Genomic DNA, 20,157 nt, shown 5'->3' on the forward strand with positions numbered 1-20,157 from the left:
TATTTTCAAAGAGTCCCAGTTATTAACTTTTTTCGTTGAAAAATATAAATAAAGATAAAAATAAAAAAGTATAATATAAAAAAGTGGGTTGACGTTAAGTTCATGACTTGTCCTGCACCCACATAGCTAGCCGTAATTAGCTTGGTGACTAAGACTCAATCCACAGAGTGTGAACCGGCCCCAGTTGCCTCCACAATTATGGTATTCCGTGTTCGTGTCAGCCACGTGTGCCCAAATAAATCAAAACGTATATATTCATCCTCATTGATAACTAGACTCCAATTTTCCAACATACAAACTTTACACCGATTCTACAAACAAAAGTCAAATTCATCGTATGGATTCATCAAGTTCAACTTCTGACCCCAGTCAACACTATAATGCATCGACCACTTGTCTCATATCACGAAGCTTTGTCATGAATGAGCACAGAAAGGTGCACTCCGATGAGGAAGTCATACTCGCGTCGAGCCGGCCCAAGAAGCGCGCGGGGAGAAAGAAGTTCAAGGAGACGCGCCACCCCGTGTACCGTGGCGTGAGGGAAAGGAACTCGAAATGGGCTTGCGAGCTGCGGGAGCCGAGCAAGCAGAAGAGGATTTGGCTGGGAACATATCCCACAGCAGAGATGGCCGCACGAGCTCACGACGTGGCGGCATTGGCCCTGAGGGGCCATGCTGCTTGTCTCAATTTCGCCGACTCAGATGTCGCGACTGCCTACTCCCTCGTCCAAGGATGCGAAAGTTATTCGGAAAGCCGCGATGGATGCGGCGGAGGCGTTTAGGCCGAAACCGGGGGAGGATAGCTCGAGTGGCGGCGGTGATGATCGGAGGATTGTCGAGAACGTGATGGCCATCGATACAATGGAATCAAGAAATAGTTTTGGGAACAAGGATATATTTGAGACCAATGTAGGAGACATGTGTGAGGGGGTTTTGATGTACGCCGGAGCTCTATGGTAGGAGCTACAGTTGGGATGACATGGAAAGTGATGCTGAAGTGGAGTTATGGAGCTACTCAATTTGAACTTGTGTTTGGATGCATGTGGGACATATTATTTCTTTACTCTCCCAAAAGATCATTATCCAGACATCATACAATCATGGTAGATGTTTTATCGACTATATTAAATTATTGACAGTTATATATGTAAATTTCAACCATATTTCATTTTCGAGTCAATCTTGAGATAGAGTCAGATTCAAATTCATGTTGTTCACCTACTAATGTTTTGTAAATTTCATGTTTCAGTAGTTTATAAATGACTTAAACATTTCACATCCCAGTAGTTCATAAAATAAGTGGGTTATATTCGAATCACCATTCTTTATGAAGGGAAAAAAGGCCGACATAAGAAATAATATGGAATAAAATGTTAGAAGCAAAGACTTTAAACGAGGCTCCCATTGAGAAATTTAAAACGTGAATTATCAAATAATCTCTTGTTCAATCTCCGTAATGCGATAACACGACAAACCGTGTTTTTTAAAAGGTACCAAACAACTATATACTCAATTGTGTTTCATTTGGACCGACTGGCTAATTTATTTAGGATTATTTTAAGAATCTGTTGACTTTGATACTCAATTTAATCATGGGATGTTCACATTGTAATCAAATTTGATGATTCACGAGTTTCTCTGTCCTCAAATACTTCTGCTTTGCTGCATACGAGACCAAATTTCCTTAAGTTAAACAAAAAATTACACGTAATTGACAAAAAAAAAAAAAAAAAGAAAAGAAAAGAGTGGCAGTGAAGCTTGCGCTCGATTCTGATGCCTTTCTTGTTCGTTTCCATTCAGAAGAAAGCCTTTTTTTGTTAATAAAAATCCAGCCTTTATTGCTTCCTCTACAGTTAAAAGAGAGCCCGGTAATATTAGAAAAACCAATTATGTTGTGGGATTTTTAGTACAATTTTTTCATGTTTCTGATAGGGTAAAGACAGATATGAAGAAGGAAGATCAAGCAAGGTCTCTCTTTGGGATATCTTTGACAGATAGACCCACTTGGCAGCAGTTCTTGATCTGTTCCTCTGTTTTCTTCTTTGGTTATCTCGTCAATGGCATTTGTGAGGTATTTTGCTGCTGTTTTGAATCAAAAGTAAGATTTAAATTTATTAATTTAAACCCCTCGTCTCCCTTTCAAAAACTGACTAAATTCTTGTATCACCGCTGATTTTGAAACACGTGTTGACTACGGTGAAATGTCTCACGTCGTATTGGTTAAATATGTTAGAATTGTGACCATTATGATCAAATTTCAATCTTTTAACATATTATTAAAATCGATATCGATATCTATATAAATATATGAACGTGAATGGTGAATTTACATAAATATCCTTGCCTTCATTTAATAATAATCATTAATACATGTTTTTTTTTCATATATTCTTTTAATAATAATCATAAATACATTTTTATTTTTTCCCATGTATTCTTTTAATAATAATCATTAATACATTTTTATTTTTAAATTTAAAATTTACCTTTTTCATATATTGTTTTAATAATATTCTATATCTATATCTCTATTATCCTTACCTTCATTTAATAATAATCATTAATACATGTTTTCTTTTTCATATATTCTTTTAATAATAATCATTAATACATTTTTATTTTTAAATTTAAAATTTACATAAATTAATACATGTTTTCTTTTTCATATATTCTTTTAATAATAATCTATATCTATATAAATATATGAATGTGAATTGTGAATCTAAATATATCTACAATTCACATTCGAGATCAAATTCACATAAAATCACTATCATAATGTTATAAATTGTTAGTATTACGAACATTAAGGTAATAATGCATGAGAAGACGAATAAAGATGAGTGTGATTAAATAAAATTAAATTATTAATAAATATTAAGGTCATATAACATATTTTTTTCCCATTTATAATGTAGATATATTTAGATTACTTATGTATCAACAAAAATACGTGATTGATAGAAAATATTTGTATGTAAGTGATTTCATTGCAAACATTTAAGTTATTTAATCAATTTTCAATATATGATGCTAAATACATATTACTAAATAATATATTATCTATTAATCTATTAAATATATGACTTTCATTTGTGAGCTTACTATTATATTATTTTTTTTGTTTTACAATTTGTCATGTTAATGGTGTTATTTAAGTCATTTTTTATCTTAGTTTAATAAGATCATTAATAGTGTATTTAACTCAATCAAACTAATTATTATTTTAATTTACTTTTAAATTTAATTTTAATTACTTAAATTTATACATTGCCGTCAAGTAATAATAGGAAGACAAAGGGAGATGAGTCGGATTGAATAAAAATAAATTATTAATAAATATTTAGTCAATTTTTTTATAAATGATGCTAAATAAATATTACTAAATAATATGCTCCATTTGACCATTTTGTATTCTTGCAATGAGAGGAGTTTTTTTACCCTAGCGTTAACATGTTTGATTGTTATATGTCATTTGTATTGATCATGTAATTGTGTTTGGATTGTTTATGTGATTTGTTTGTTTGCACAAAGAAAAGAGAGAACAAAATCAAATATCCAACAAAAATGGTTATTTTTTAATTTTTTATTGTTGAGATATTTTGTTAATTTTTAAACACATAATGCATGTTTTCTGTTTGCTTAGATTACTTGGTTTGAAACGACTTAGAAAATATTAAAAAAATTGAAATATTTCTTCGTTTTTACCTTATGTATCAAAATATCAAGAGATAATATTTTTTATTTATTGGTGCAATTGCAATTAGAGGAGTTTTTTTTTACCCTAGCGTTAATATGTTTGATTGTTATATGTCATTTGTATTGATCATGTAATTGTGTTTGGATTGTTTATGTGATTTGTTTGTTTGCACAAAGAAAAGAGAAAACAAAATCAAATATCCAACAAAAATGGTTATTTTTCAATTTTTTATTGTTGAGATATTTTGTTAATTTTTAAACACATAATGCATGTTTTCTGTTTGCTTAGATTACTTGGTTTGAAGTGACTTAGAAAATATTAAAAAAATTGAAATATTTCTTCGTTTTTACCTTATGTCTCAGAATATCAAGAGATAATATTTTTTATTTATTGAGGTAAATGTATTTCCAAACTTCTGTCTATAAATCAATATTTAAAATTTTTACGATATTCTCTAATCAATTTGTTTTACTTAGATTGATAGAAGGCATTTTAGTTTGACTTTTTATGTCTTTGCTTATATTATTTTTGTAATATTATTTATTATGAAAATAATAGGTGAACTACAAAATTTGGTAGGTCTAAGAGTCCTCTGGTGAACGACAAATATGGATAAATTATTAAAATATATAATATCCAGTAGATTTTTGGCATGCGATTTTGTTCTAATTCAATGATTATGCATGATTCTAAATTTTTATTATATCACAAGTTAACGCATGCCTAATATTTTTCTATGGTTTAAGAAAAATCGTGTGACTTCCTCCAATATTATCTCGATATATTTCGAGGTGACAACAAGATTGTTTTTGTCTATTTTTTTAGTCAAATTGTCTAACCAGCTAATTCATAACATATATGATGGTAGCATAGAAAACCCCTCGTCAAATAAATTCACTTAGCCCAAATATTGAAATTCAAATAAAATTCTACAATATTTCATCAAATTAATTTTGACTATCATAAAATGCTCATGAAATCTAAATGGTTATATTATTAGATGAGAATCATGAGATATTGAATGAGACAAATACTTTGACATATATTTGAATGATATCTCATATGCATATCTTAATTACATTATTCGTATCTCTTCTCAAGATTTTTAAAATACAATAATTAATTTTGTATATCGTTCCACAAGATATAAAATATTATAAAACAAAATATAAACTCGATAGAAGAAAATTTGTTTAGTTTCAATTAATAATATAATATTATGTTCTAAACGCAACAAATGAGATCGAAACTATATCATCCTCATGACATGATGCACGCAATCATTATTTCAAAGCTTCCAAAAAATGAAGATCAAGATGACTTTCTTCAATTGCGTCAAATTAAATGAGGACACAATTCTAAGATATAGTCATTTGAAGAGATTTCAAGTATTTTTCTCACAGTGATTGAGTAATAGTTGTTAAAAATTTATTAACCTTATAGCTATATGTTGATAATATTGATATTAAATATATAAAAATGATATCACAAATATCACAATATTTGAAGAAGGTGCAACATCATTCATTGGTTATGTTGTTGAAGAATATATAGGTTATACATATTTTTAGTCACAAGTGAAAACTTATCACGAGTAAAAGCATTTTTTCTTAAGAGTTATAATTGATGATTGTCAAAAGCGAAAAAATCATTTAACAATAAAAAAATAGTCGGGAAAATAAGATTATCAGATAAAAACAATGTAGAAAACAGAAAAAATGGCGTGATAAAGAAGCAAACTACGAGCATGTCAGATCCCCGATAAAGATTGTAAATAACATAATAGATGTTAAAGACGATCAGATACTTGCTGAACATACCAAAATAGTTATATGCATATTATAACAAACTATGACAAAGAGTTGTTGAGTTGTCAAAATAAACCAAGAAGCATATTGGAAAGTGTGTCAAGTGGATAAGATAATTTATCTGATTCATATACCGTCTATGGTCATGATTTTTTATTTTTTATGGCTTAGTTTGTTTCAGTTGATAAATGTTATTAACCATATTTTAATTCATTTAAATATTATCAAAATTTCGTACATATATTTTCAACAGTTTAGATTATTACGTGCAACACACATACATTTTTCTAGTTCACTAAAATATACAAGAGTATCTTACGAGACATCCGACAATGTCCTGTAAATTTAACTTTTAAATTGTTCATTATTAGTACAGGCATCTCATATTGACTAAATAAAATATTTGAAAATTATATATATACAGACTTAAACAATCTTTCTTTTTGGATGGAGATAAAAGTTCAATTCCTAATCTTTAACAACGATGTTTCTTGATTTTGCTTCTTTTTCTTGGGTGGGCGGCTGCGGGTTTGGGTCTGGCTTAATTGAGTTCTTGTCTTATGTAAGTACCAAGGAAATGAATGTTCGGGGTTTTTTTTAAAAAAAGAAGTTAGTTTTGAATTAGTTTTGAATTCAATTTTTTGACTCGTTAATTAAAGTTTTATTTTACCAAGGCTGATTGTTGATTTTTCTGACTTCACCAAAAAAATAAATAAATAAATAAATCAACATTTTCTGCTTTCATGGGAGCAGTTAAATATCAAGGGGGTATCAAAAGTTGACATCTTTAATGGATTACACATGAAAATTTCAATTTCTACTCTAGGTGGTGGCTAACATTTTATTTACTTATTTTTACCTTTTATTTATGGCACAGTCTTTGATGAATTGGGAAGGTAGAATAAATGCAGTTTATACTATTTTTTACTGCAGGAGTATGTATATAATCGCTTACAATTCAGGTACATAGATTCGTACTTGCTTCAACTCATTCAATTTCCACATATTTGATCGAGAACCGTGTTAGGCGATGGATTTTTAATTATCAAATTGTGATGTTTTGCAGCTATGGATGGTATTTTACCTTCGTGCAAGGTTTCGTATATCTGGTGCTGATATATTTGCAGGGATCCACGACCGAGCAAATGGTGAATCCATGGAAAACATATGTCAAGTTATCGGCTGTTCTTATGGGCTCTCATGGACTAACGAAGGGTTCTTTGGCTTATCTTAATTATCCTGCACAAATCATGTTTAAGTCTACAAAGGTATACAATATAGTAAACTATTGAACTAGCCCCAGCATCGATACTGAAGCTTTTCACTTCAAATATGCTCTGTTTTCCTTAAAAAATCGCTTTATCAAGTTGAAGCCAGCTTAGAGATGGGACTGACCTGGTTTGAACCTGTTCTGAATTCGAAATTTTAAGAACCAGTATCTTACAGGACTGGATATCTTACAGTTCACTTGGCTAGTTAGTAAAACCAGTATCATTTGGTTACGGTTTGTATGTACCCGTCAAGGGTTTTTGAGTATTTTTTCAGAAAAAAATATTTAATTTATATGTGGATTATGTGGTAATTTTTAAAAGAACAGTTGAAGCAGAAGTCTAAAAGCATATTTTTGACTTCTGGCCTTTTTAACGTTTTTAATTTGTTAGAAAAGGCACAACCGAACACACTATTTTTGAATGAGTGTTTTTTCAGCAAAAACTTCTGCATCCAAGCACATTGCAAAAAATATTTTAATTTATGATTCGGAAATTCCATAACTATGAAGGAAAAGATGTGTGTTGGTGCTATGGAGAGGTTGAGGTCATTGAACACTTGGCATTTGGCAATTTCTTTGAAGTTCGAATTTGTATATTGATATCATACAGAACTGGTTGTTCTTTTACATATTTCTCATTTGGCCATTCCTTTCAAGTTATTATTAGTGTAATTGAGAGTTAGTGTTTGTCGAATGCTTTATGTTTGAAGGTTTCTTCCGAGTTCCCACCCGTGTATTAGTATAATGAAGTGTCGGTGATCGTTAAATAGGTCATGTTCAGTCATTTCTTTTCACACCAATTTGTCAAATATCTAATGTTCAGCATTTCTTTTGACACCGATTTGTATATTGGTGTAACGAAGAGTTGGTTGTCGTTTAATATTTCACATTTGCGGGTTTCTTTTAAGCTCAAATTCACATATATTGTGAATTTATGGAGTTCGTGTGTATATTTTGTTTGTTGGAGAACAGGTGCTGCCAGTGATGGTGATGGGTACGTTTATACCCGGCTTGAGACGAAAATACCCTGTTCACGAATATATTTCAGCAACACTTCTTGTTGTTGGCTTAATTCTTTTCACCTTAGCAGATGCCAACACTTCTCCAAACTTTAGTGCCATCGGTATTTTGATGATTACGGGTGCTCTAGTCATGGATGCGTTTCTTGGTAACCTTCAGGAAGCAATTTTTACCATGAATCCCGAAACTACTCAGGTGTTTATGGTTTATCTCCTTTCTTTTTATAGATGCATCAGCATGAAACCAGGATGCATAACTTTAAGAAGTTTGTTATATAGATGGAAATGCTATTTTGTTCGACGGTGGTTGGTTTGCCTTTCCTGTTGCCGCCAATGATATTGACAGGGGAATTGTTCAAGGCATGGGACTCTTGTTACGAGGTGAATATTCGTCATCTTTTTTCCTCAGTAACATGTTCCTCATTCCACTTGTTTCGTTTCTTTATCACGAGAACAGACAATAGTGTAGATTGAAGTGAAATTGAGAAAGATTTAGGTTGGGAATGCCTGTAAATAAGACATTACTAATTAGTGACCGGGAAAACAGTATGGATATGCATAATTATATAGTGTGGTGGTCGTGATAGTCACTATGTTACGTGAGTGATACAAAGTTTGTTATGGGCATACAGAGTAGATTTGATAAATTTCTGAATATTGCATGACACCACTGTCTTATGTAGCTGTCGAGATAATCTAACAATCGAATCGAAGTGTTTGAGCTTTCGTATGTTGTAAAAGATTTCGACTTGCACTTTCGTTGTTGACTAGAGCTATAGCTTTTCGTCCAGTAACAATTATCTAAAAGTGTTAATTTTGAGCATTTCGAGTCGTTCGGGCATCCACTTACCTCCAGAAGTCCCGAATTTTACTTGCATTTCATCTTTGCTTTTGTGTTGCAGCATCCTTACGTTTACGGCGTGCTAGTATTCGAATCGATGGCTACGTTTGTTGGTCAAGTCTCTGTGTTATCACTCATTGCCATATTCGGTGCTGCCACGACAGCTATGGTAAACTCAGTTCCTACCTAGAAATTTTTTCGAAGTATTCTTGGAAGGGCCACTTCCTTTTCTTCGATTACAAGACCTCAGGAAACCAGATACATTTTCTAACAGTTGGTGCATTTCAATACAGGTAACAACAGCAAGAAAGGCAGTAACTTTACTGTTGTCATTCCTCATTTTTACGAAACCGCTTACGGAACAACATGGTTCTGGACTGATCTTAATCGCCATGGGAATCATGCTGAAGCTCCTTCCGGACAGTAAACTTCCCAGTCGAGCAGCAGTGTGTGATGCCAGCGACATGCAGAAGCCACTCGAAAACAAAGACCATGAAGATGAGGAGAAAAGGCCACTGGTCTGAGTTTTTGAAGATGGCTGGAGATATTGATTTTTCTTTTATCATACAGCTTCCATTTTCTTTTCTTCACCTGTATAAATTTTCAAAGAAAGCATGTAGAAACTGTGTGGAAAGTTTTCAATTTACATTATTTGGTACTTTTTGGGTACACATTGGACGAATATAAATCAGTTTTTTCTGTATAAAATATTAATTAATTTTGCTGTATAAAATTTAGTTTGAATAATTACTTTGTAACTGCGATCCTTTGGCACTATGAACACGTTTGTTTATTGGAAACTATGAATAATATTCTTTTCAAGAGAATTAGGACTAACTAAACCAACCCCCTTAATTATTATTAAAAAAAAAAAATCTAAAAACAGTACAACAAAAATGAGTCTCAGACCAGCGGAAAATTTCGACCATTTCTTCTCTAAATCTATTCTAGGAGTTTCAACAATTTTTTCTGCAATCTAAAAAAATGGGAAACTTTAAATTTAGACTAGTTAAAATTCTTACACATTGACTACAAAAAACGAAAATCAAGAATGAGTAGTATTTGTTCTATACTCATCATGTTCTATCACAGGCACGGTTCTTGTGCTAGAAGCGGTAAGAGCCCTCACATGACCAACCATTGAAACTTGTAAAGCTTCTTCTTCGTAAGCCCTTCTCTCCAATTCATCCATTCTTGCCTTCTTTTTCTCATTTATGAACATCGCGATCAGTAACAAGCTCAGAAGGAATACCCCTAACGCAGCTCCGATCGAGCTCCCTATTGCTATCTTCCACTTGCTAACTCTTCTCTTCAAAGGCACCAATGATGACTCAACCACTAAACCGAAGTGACCGTTCCTCATTGCAACACAAACCTTAGGCCTCATCTGGCTTGACAGTGTCATCTTTCCATCAGGATCAAAGCTTGCACATAAAGGGATGATCCCGGTTGAGACATTGTATAAGGTCGTGTTGCTAAAATCTATAATTATTGGCTTTTTTCCAGCTTGAATTCCCAGCTCAAATGGCATGGTACTGCTCAAGTTTATGATACCATTCACACCAATGTTATAGGCTAGTAGGCCTAAAACAGGTGATATGAGTCGATAGCCGGTCAATTCGTAGTTGTTGTAATATATAGATGACCAATTTGATCCAAGATTTTGTCGGAGCAATACGACTCTTTCGATGCAAGGATGAACACCAACACCAACGTTTAACTGGAATTCTTTGATTCTTGCTCCGTATCTTCTCAGGCTGCCACACCTGTATCTTATGATGTCGACATTTATGCCCGAAAGATTTGCTGGTAAGTTGATTCTGTGCAGTTTGCCTGTTCTGAAGTTCTTGTTGTATGATCTGAATGTGTGATCCCGGATCACAAGATCGAGTAGTCGTGCAGATTGGATTTCTTGTGTTTGAGCTTGTAGGGTTTGCAAGGATGCTAGTGATATAAGAATCAGTGTGAGAGAAAAGAAGATGCCCATTTAAGGATTTTAGGTGATATTGTTTGCAAGAAAGGATTTTTGATGAAAATTTGATAGAGCATGGAAAAGGTCAGCTTTATTCGAATGTAATTAAGGTATACTTTAATCAGCTGTAGAATGTTTGAGGAAACAGGCCAGAAATGATTGTTAATTGAGCCAAATGTGTAATCTAAGGAGCTTTCTCAATGTGAAAAGATGGAAGTAACGTTAAAGTTTTATATTCCATTATATCTAGTGACGAAGCCAGAAATATGGCTCTGCCCGGGCTAGAATTTTAAATTTTAAAATATTTTAATATTTTAAATTGATATATCCGGGCTAATATCATATTATTTCAAAATTATACAAAATTTTCATATAAATTTTTTTTAAAAAAATTGGGCCACCCGGGCTTACCTATGTAGCTCCGCCCCTGACTATATCGAGAAGCATATCCCAACCAAAAGATTTAATCGAAAATGCAAGGAGAGGTAGATGTTTCATGTCCAAATTCCGAATATAAGTCATTTTCTCCTAGAAACTAATATTTTTAACATCACGTCAACACTTCAAAAAAAATAAAAGTTCAAAAAAATGCTAATATGATATATAAATGAGCAAATATGCCAAATTATTGGTTGTTACTAATTTGTTAGTGGATAATTATATCTTTACCAATTAAATATTGGAGAGTACTATGATTATTATATATGCACATATATATAGTCGTAATGTATTCCTTAAAATGGAGTGTAAGAATTTGAGGCTGTAAAAGAGTAAGAAGCAAGGATGGAAGGAATGATTAGGAGCGTGGTGGGATGATGATAATTAATATAAAGTCATAAAGGCATGAAAAAAGGAGATCATGGCGTGCCAAGGCTGAAGTTCTCTGTCCTTTCTTTAATTAAAAACAAGCCATAAATATTAAAATAACTTTTTTTGTTTATAATAAATCTGAATATTAAACTAAAATGTAGAGGTTTTGTAATAAAATAATTTTTTTGTTGATTATATATACATTTAGAGTTCCAAAGCTAACTTAATGTGATGCTTTCTTTTACATTTTTAATTAAAGAATAGAAAGCAATAAAAAAAAACTACATTTATGATTTATTCATTTCACAAAACTTTCACAAGATCGTCTCATTGTGTAATTTTATGAGATAGAGCTCGACTCGATCTAATTCATAAAAAAATAATATTAGTTTTTTTATATCAAAATAGTATTTTTTATGATATGTATGGGTCGGATTAAGACGTCTCACAGATATAGACCCGACGAATACAGACCCGTGAGACTGTTTCATAAGAGGTCTACTTTTCCATTATACATTCAGGGTAATGTCGAAATATTTAATTCAAATGATATAAAGATATCACGAGTGTTTTTCACGTTACTCAATATATTGAATTAAATGAAAAATGATGTGAATTCTTTTGTAATCATTGGATCAATTGTTAGAATTACTAATTATATGCTATGATCAAACTAATAACCAAACAAATATATTTTTCATAGCTTTGTCTGGAAAAAATAACCTATCGGTTTGAACCAAAAACGACAGGAGTACGTCTCTTGTAAGAAAATCTCACGGATCTTTATTTGTGAGACGAGTCGATCATATTTATATTTACAATAAAAAATAATATTTTTGATATAAAAATATAATTTTTAATAGATAACCTAAATAAAATATATATCTCATAAAATTGACTCGTAAAACTTACTCACAAGATTTTTTTTGTGAAAGTGTAGCAATTCTCGTGTTTGATGTTCACTCTGCCAAACTTTTTAGATATTACTTTAGGGTCCATTCAAGTTATGGGCTTTTTCCTATTTTACGAACAATTCAAGAATCTATCCACTTCTCCGACAATTGGGGAAACTAAAACGCTCTTTCAACGTACAATTCGAAATGTATACAACATAATTGTTTGAGATGTTTGGAGTTTTTACAAATCTTAATGTGGTATAATATATTAAAAGTAGGTCTCTTGTGAGACGGTCTCACGGATTTTATCTGTGAGACGAGTCAACCTTACCAATATTCACAATAAAAAGTGATACTCTTAGCATAAAAAGTGATATTTTTCATGAATAACCCGAATAAGATATATGTCTCATAAAATACGATCCGTGAGACCGTCTATTAAGAAAACCCATCAGTTCCCAAGTCTTGAATAATCTCATTTGGTAGCAAGCTAGCTAATAACGCTTGTGGGAAGTTGGAGTGGGACGACTATTTTTTCCATTGTATTTTTCCCGAGGACAAAAGGGATAATGTCTATTTGGCCTGCCAAACCCGCTGATTATTTGTAAGTTTTCGTTACTTTTCGTTTAAAGGAAATCATGATCAACTGTATGTTTTGTTTTAAAGAATAATCTTTTTAAAAATTGATATTTGTTGATGTCAGTTCTGTGAAAGTAATTCCTTCATGGATTAAATTGGAACGCCGATTGCTACAATAATTTGACAGAAATCGGACTTCGGACAATTCGTTTCTTCGAACACCACACCACAGCTCCTTGTACATAGGTGGTAGTGTTGGCAGGCAGAGCAGACTTGCTAAAGCTTACCTGATATGTCATCTTTTGGTTCATTTCAGTGAATACTAGTGTATCGGGTGCAACCGTTACTTCTACCCCGGGAACAGATTCTATCTCAATGTTATAACTCGAGTTCGCCTCACCGACATTTGTCACTGTCCTCGTGTAGGTTTTCGTGGCATCATCGAGTTCGACTGCAAATGAAGGGTAGTTCAATTGTGCTTCGGAGATGCTCGTTATGTCTGAGCATTTAACGGTGCTCTGCACGATCACCTCGATTTCCTGGTCCGTGTATCCTAGACCACATAGATAAGGGATGTAGTCGTTTGGTTCGAGATCGTAAATGAGCCCTGGATCGTTTGCACTTGGTGGGTTGACATGGCCTGCTCCTATTGCGAATATATCAGCGGGCAAGCCCCTTTCATCGATAATGGCGCTGCCACCGAGGTTGTACTGAGTGGCAGTGGTCATGATTGCCGACTTGATCGCGGCAGGGGACCAATCGGGATGCGCGCTTTTGAGGATCGCAGCAATGCCACCAAGGTGAGGGCATGACATCGAGGTACCCGTAGCCATGTTAAAAGCAGCGGTCTCTTTCGTGTTGTTATCAACTGATACAGGCCACGCGGCGAGAATGCTCACACCAGGGCCTGTGATGTCGGGCTTCAGGATTCCTGGACTGGCCAAGCTTGGTCCTCTGGAGGAAAATGAAGGCACCATTGGAGCAAGTGGATCTCCAATCACTGTACCGTGGAATAAGACTGTGGCAGTAGGCGCTGAGGTTGATCTTATGTATGATTTAATCTTTTGCCCTGACTCGAAACTCACGTGTGTAGCGGGCAGCACATGAGTATCCGCTATCGTGCTGTAGCCATCGAGTTCATCGTTCATCAAAATCATGGCAGCACCACCTGCATCTTTCACTGTTTGCCCTTTGGTGGTGCGCCGTATATCGTGACCACCCCTCGAGCATAGCACGACTTTTCCTCTAACATCAATGCCATCCAGTGACCCAGGGCCACACAAACTTGCGGTTTGGTTCTCACTAGCCCCGCCAGCATCAATCAAAGGCAACAATGTTGTGGGAAAATCACTAGGTTGAAAAGCTGACTCCCCATCATAGATATCCAAATTCCCCAACAACGCCGTAGCGACTAACTTCCTGTCGATTGTACTGGCACCTACTGTGAGAATCCAGGGCGCCTCATTCGACATTGTAGAATTCATCGGACCAAAATTAGCTGCAGAACAGCTACGAATATACCCTTTTGGATCGCACCAAACGCACCGATAGCAATCCTATCATTATAAAAATCAGCAGAGGGTCCACCAAGAGAGAGGGAAAGCATGTCCACACCATCCTCCACTGCAGCGTCCATTGCTGCCAGTATATCAGCATCACTACAACTCACTAGAGTACAAACTTTATACATGGCTAGATGTGCCCGAGGGGCCATTCCTGTGGCCGTCCAATTAGCCAACCCAAAAAGATTGGCATCTTTAACAAAGTTCCCACCAGCTGTGCTAGCCGTGTGTGTCCCATGACCTACATCATCGGTAGGCGGCCCTGGAAAATCTTTCATGAAATTCCTTGCACCGATCAGCTTGTTGTTACATGCCATGCCATCAAACTCACATTTCCCATTCCACTTGGCAGGCGGAGCGGGCATGCCTTCATCATCGAAAGACAGGTGCCCTGGAGTTATTCCGCTATCTAAAACTCCAATGATCACACCTTCACCAAAGTTGGAGCCAGGCCAAACTCCGAAGTTTGTATGCAACCCCAAGAAATTCGGACTATGAGTCGTTTGCAAACTTAATCTTTTCTGGGGCCTTGCAAACAAGAAGCCATCTGTTTTCTCCATTTCCTTCACTTCTTCTATAGATAGCTTTGCGGCAAAACCAGTGATCACATTGCGATATGTATGAACCAGTCGAGACGAGTCTTTCTCTCCTGCTGTCGTGCTTTTCGGCAAGAAGGAATGATACCAGCTTTCCAGCCTTGCCGGTTCAGCTGATTCACCATTCCCTGGCAATTTTACATGAACAATGTAAGTCTCTAAGATGCTCCCTGACGCATTTTCAGATGCTAGTATTTGTTCAGCAGAGGCAGGATTTACTAGAAGAATCAAAACGATTAATAGTACACCATACATGTTTAGAAAAATGACATGATCCATCATTTCTTGCTGTCCATATATATTTTTACTAACTGAGTGATCCGTTAACGATATACATGTATTAATATACTACATTTTCGATCAGAATCTGATCACCTGCCGGCCTAGAAAACATGAAGGGCTATTAGACTTGTTAACTCCGCTAGCAGTGTGATCACAAGAAGACATTTTGGATAATTTGTGTCTAACTATTCTATAGAAACAATAATAATAGTATAATCCTCCGTTCTATGTCGCGAGGTTAATACTATTATCAGTTTTCGTCTCCATGTTTTCGGACGTTTATGTTTTTGGCAAATTCTTCCGGAAAAATTAGAGATCGACAAGGTTTAGCTATTTTAACTTTTATTGAATTTTCGAGTTGAAGAAAAGCAATTGTGTGTTTGTGTGTCTCTTTTGTGTATTATGTATGTATAATATTTTGTCCGATCAGCGCATAAAACAGAAGTTGATGTTTACATCTTAAAAGTTCTAATTGTATTATATTAGGTTGATACCCCATGGATGAGGCATTCAAATTGAGCCCACATCGGATCATGGGCTCCGGCCCATCCTTAGCCAGAAGACTCATGACAAGTCCATCTATTCTCTTATAAATATCAGGTTTGTGTATCCAACTCATTCAGATTCAATATATTATTTTTCAGCAGCACCTTTAGCTGCTCTCCACTTATATCCTCAGTCTTTGACTTGAGCGTCGTAGGGGCTACGTCGGGACACCCTCCTGGCCTCCTTCTAACGGTCTTATTCGTGATTTCAGGCTCAGGACAATCTCGAATCATGCGTCTGGGCTAGTGACACTTGCTGGAATCGAACACTAAATTTCTTGTGAATATCATAGGTCTATAAACACATGTTTGTAGTTCTTTTTATACGCAATAACTCAGACAAGGGGTGGGTGAGTGTGACCGTCTCTCCTCAATTTTTCAGTTTCATTGATTAAGGATATAAAATTAATTATATTTTTTTCACTTGTCACTAATTCAACTTCCATTTTCTGGCTCTGTCTCTGTTTGTACGAAATGTTTGTATTATTGTGTATAAGTAAACGAACAAGATATTTACACTTATGAATTGTTAAATACATTCTACTTTGACCTTTTGCATTAAACATAGAAAAAATTACATTTTATGTTCCTTTTTTTAGTTCCACAATAAAAATAAACACTTTTAAAGCATAATTTTAGACAAATATTTTTAAAAAAAACTGTAAAATTTATATTATCTACTAATTATTTTATTTATTTGGTACATAAAAAAGTAAAAAATTCTAATATTTTAATAGATGATTGAAAAAAATTCAAATAAAGTGTACAATTTTAAAATTATACATTATAATATTAACTAACTAATCAGTTAATATTGTAAATTATTCTATATAATCAATTCAATTTCACTATCATAGACGACAGAGGGAATTATTGAGCCACAATTAAAAATAAACTTTTTTTTAATCTATTGTTAAAATAAAATAATTTTTTTAATCTCTAATTTCCCATTTTTGTTTGTAGTAGCTAAAAAATTTTGATTAGACATGTTATATACCTAACTAAAAATAATATTTTCGTCAAAAGACCAAAGCCAAATTGAAAAATAAATAATTGCAATAAAATAACCGATTTAAAAAGATATGGAAAATAAAAACAATTGATTCAAAAAAATATTCACCAATTTAGAATTAGGAAATCTGAAATTTTCTTATTTTAAAAGTATTCATCCCAACAATAGGATACTATAAAAATAAATAAATGTTAAACTTTGCATATAAAAATACAAAAATTTAGTAAATTGTTGAAGATTATTCATTTGTTTCACAAATAAAATAATTGACAAAGTGTAAATTTGTAATAAAAGAATTCAAAATAGAGTGTGATCAATAATATTTGAAGTGCAGATGTGAAATAACACTAGTTTTTTATTTTAAAAAAATAGATAGAAAAATTATTTTTATATGTCACAAAATAATTCATCATGTTGTCCATTCAAGAGTGATATTAAATTAATTGTGTAAAATAATTTACAAGATTAATTAAATTATTAGTTAATATTTAAATCATATTTAAAATATAAATTTTAATTTTCTAAGTGCAATATTCATATTTATTACAATTAATGATGTCTCAAATCCATGATCGAAAATAATATCTCGGGTTATATTTGCAAATTTTGCTGAAATCACTGATATTTGTATTAGAACAAATAGGCATACAATACAATCCAAAGAAATTACAGTGGATTGTGAAGATACGTCTTTGAGCAAATAGGAACTCATTTTCTTGAAAAGAAAACACTTTATTAATTCGTCATGTAACATATTTAGTTACCTTCAGTGAAAGTGATTACTTCATGGATTAATTTGGAGTGCCGATCAATGCACAAGTTTGACAGAAATCGGGCTTCGGACAGCTCGTTTCTCCGAACGCCACACCACAGCTCCATGTACGAAGGTGGTAGTATTACCCGTTGGAGAAGATTTGCTAAAGCTTATCTGATATGTCATCTTTTGGTTCATTTCTGTGAATTCTATTGTATCGGGTGCAACCGTTACTTCTACCCCTGGAACGGATACTATCTGAACGCTATAACTCGAGCTCGCCTCACCTACATTTGTCACTGTCCTTGTATATGTTTTCGTGGCATCATCGAGTTCGACTGCAAATGAAGGGTAGTTCAATTGTGCTTCGGGAATGCTCTTTATGTCTGAGCATTTAACGGTGCTCTGCACGATCACCTCTATTTCCTGGTCCGTGTATCCTAGACCACACAGATAAGGGATGTAGTCGTATGGTTCGAGATCGTAAATGAGCCCTGGGTCGTTTGCACTTGGTGGGTTGACATGGCCTGCTCCTATTGCGAATACATCAGCGGGCAAGCCCCTTTCATCGATAATGGCGCTGCCACCGAGGTTGTACTGAGTGGCAGTGGTCATGATTGCAGACTTGATCGCAGCAGGAGACCAATCCGGATGCGCGCTTTTGAGCACGGCAGCAATGCCACCAAGGTGAGGGCATGACATCGAGGTGCCTGAAATAATGTTAAAAGCAGTGGTCTCTTTAGTGTTGTTGTCGACTGATACCGGCCATGCCGCTAGAATGCTGACACCAGGGCCAGTGATGTCGGGTTTCAAGATTCCTGGACTGGCCAAACTTGGCCCCCTGGAGGAAAATGATGCCATACTTGGAGCATGTAGATCTCCGATCACCGTCCCACGGAATAAAACCGTGGCCATAGGCGTTGAGGTTGATGTTATGTATGATTTAATCTTTTGCCCTGCATCGAAACTCACGTGTGTTGCTGGAAGCACGTGAGTATCCGCTATCGTGCTGTAGCCATCGAGTTCATCGTTCATCAGAATCATGGCCGCACCGCCGGCATCTTTCACGGTTTGCCCCTTGGCAATGCGCCCTATCCCACCACCCCTCACGCAGAGCACAACTTTTCCTCTGACATCAATGCCATCGAGTGACCCTGGGCCACACAAACTTGCGGTTTGGTTCTCACTAGCCCCGCCAGCATCAATCAGAGGCAATAATGTTGTGGGAAAATCACTAGGCTGAAAAACTGACTCCCCATCATACATATCCATATTTCCCAACAAAGCCGTGGCAACTATCCTCCTGTCGATTGTGCTGGCACCTACTGTGAGAATCCAGGGCGCCTCATTCGACAATGAAGAACTGATTGGACCAGCATTGGCTGCGGAACAGCTTACGAAAATACCCCGTTGGATTGCACCAAACGCACCGAGGGCAATTCCATCATTGTAAAAATCAGCCGACGGTCCACCGAGAGAGAGGGAAAGAATGTCAACACCATCCTCCACTGCAGCATCCATTGCTGCCAATATATCAGCATCACTGCAACCCTCTACCGAACAAACTTTATACATGGCTACATGTGCACGAGGGGCCATTCCAACGGCTGTCCCTTTAGCCATCCCGTAAACGTTGGCATCTTTAACAAAGTTCCCAGCAGCCGTGCTAGACGTGTGTGTCCCATGACCTTCATCATCTGCAGGTGGCCCGGGGGAATTGCTCACGAAATTCCTTGCACCGATTAGCTTGTTGTTACACGCCATGCCATCAAACTCACATTTCCCCTTCCACTTGGCAGGTGGAGGGTCCACACCTTCATCATCGAATGATGGGTGCCCTGGAGTTATTCCGGTATCTAAAACTCCAATGATCAAGCCTTCACCAAAGTTGGAGCCAGGCCAAACCCCTACGTTTGTATGCAACCCCAAGAAATTCGGACTATGAGTTGTGTGCAGACTTAATATTTTGTGGGGCCTTGCAAAATAGAAACCATCCATTTTCTCCATTTCCTTCACTTCTTCTGCAGACAATTTTGCTGCAAAACCAGTGATCACATTCTTATATGTGTGAACCATTCGAGACGAGCCTTCCCCTCCTGCTTCTCTTCTTTTCGGCAGGAAGGAATGGTACCAGCTTTCCATGTTCGCGGGCTCAGTCGATGCTCCATTCCCTGGAAATTTTAAATGAACAATGTAAGTTTCTAATCTACTCCCTGATGCATTTTCAGATGCTATTATAATTTCTTGAGCCTTGGCAGAATATTTTACACAAATCAAAATCATGAAAAGAACATAAGGGAGATCCATGTTTAGAAATAATGACACGATCATGTATTTCTTGATTAAATGAATGATCCATCAGCACTATATATATACACACATGACAGTTTTCATGATTTGATCACCAGCTAGCCGGCCTGGAAAAACAAGGGTACTGGCCGTAGACTTGGTTACTCCGCTGTTTGATCGCAACAAGAAGATAGTTGTTCAAATCTTGGGTTAGTTTATTTTA

General features: G+C 35.1%; 4 protein-coding genes and 1 pseudogene across 4 annotated transcripts; 2 read left to right on the forward strand and 3 right to left on the reverse strand.

Moving 5' to 3' along the window:
* Positions 1-285: 285 nt before the first annotated feature.
* Positions 286-1,220, forward strand: LOC142533089 (dehydration-responsive element-binding protein 1F-like; annotated as a pseudogene).
* A 324-nt stretch (positions 1,221-1,544) lies between these two features.
* LOC142533315 (UDP-galactose/UDP-glucose transporter 2-like) lies at positions 1,545-9,384 on the forward strand. Its single transcript, XM_075640042.1, has 7 exons — positions 1,545-2,070; positions 6,441-6,469; positions 6,574-6,775; positions 7,750-7,992; positions 8,076-8,177; positions 8,699-8,806; positions 8,931-9,384. Exons 1-7 carry the CDS (start codon positions 1,945-1,947, stop codon positions 9,159-9,161), a joined length of 1,041 nt encoding a protein of 346 aa, XP_075496157.1. The 5' UTR covers positions 1,545-1,944; the 3' UTR covers positions 9,162-9,384.
* An 87-nt stretch (positions 9,385-9,471) lies between these two features.
* Positions 9,472-10,843, reverse strand: LOC142533316 (uncharacterized). The gene has a single exon (XM_075640043.1). It carries the CDS (start codon positions 10,622-10,624, stop codon positions 9,683-9,685), a length of 942 nt encoding a protein of 313 aa, XP_075496158.1. The 5' UTR covers positions 10,625-10,843; the 3' UTR covers positions 9,472-9,682.
* A 2,197-nt stretch (positions 10,844-13,040) lies between these two features.
* On the reverse strand, positions 13,041-15,214 carry LOC142533234 (subtilisin-like protease). Its single transcript, XM_075639924.1, is given in 2 exon segments — positions 13,041-14,401; positions 14,404-15,214. Coding segments are annotated over 2 exon segments (1,950 nt in total). The 5' UTR covers positions 15,017-15,214; the 3' UTR covers positions 13,041-13,064.
* A 2,367-nt stretch (positions 15,215-17,581) lies between these two features.
* Positions 17,582-19,953, reverse strand: LOC142533132 (subtilisin-like protease). The gene has a single exon (XM_075639776.1). It carries the CDS (start codon positions 19,950-19,952, stop codon positions 17,700-17,702), a length of 2,253 nt encoding a protein of 750 aa, XP_075495891.1. The 5' UTR covers position 19,953; the 3' UTR covers positions 17,582-17,699.
* Positions 19,954-20,157: the final 204 nt, after the last annotated feature.

This window comes from Primulina tabacum, chromosome 18, assembly GCF_025594145.1.
Source record: "Primulina tabacum isolate GXHZ01 chromosome 18, ASM2559414v2, whole genome shotgun sequence".
Classification (NCBI taxonomy): Eukaryota; Viridiplantae; Streptophyta; class Magnoliopsida; order Lamiales; family Gesneriaceae; genus Primulina; species Primulina tabacum.

What these genes read in the sequence shown, in the direction of transcription:
- LOC142533315 (XM_075640042.1), top strand. Translation starts at nt 1,945, where the DNA reads ATGAAGAAGGAAGATCAAGCAAGGTCTCTCTTTGGGATATCTTTGACA. An exon ending in TGAATCCCGAAACTACTCAG is followed by an intron (nt 7,993 to 8,075) that starts GTGTTTATGGTT and finishes TTTGTTATATAG; the next exon opens with ATGGAAATGCTATTTTGTTC. An exon ending in CATGGGACTCTTGTTACGAG is followed by an intron (nt 8,178 to 8,698) that starts GTGAATATTCGT and finishes TTTGTGTTGCAG; the next exon opens with CATCCTTACGTTTACGGCGT.
- LOC142533316 (XM_075640043.1), bottom strand. Translation starts at nt 10,624, where the DNA reads ATGGGCATCTTCTTTTCTCTCACACTGATTCTTATATCACTAGCATCC.
- LOC142533132 (XM_075639776.1), bottom strand. Translation starts at nt 19,952, where the DNA reads ATGGATCTCCCTTATGTTCTTTTCATGATTTTGATTTGTGTAAAATAT.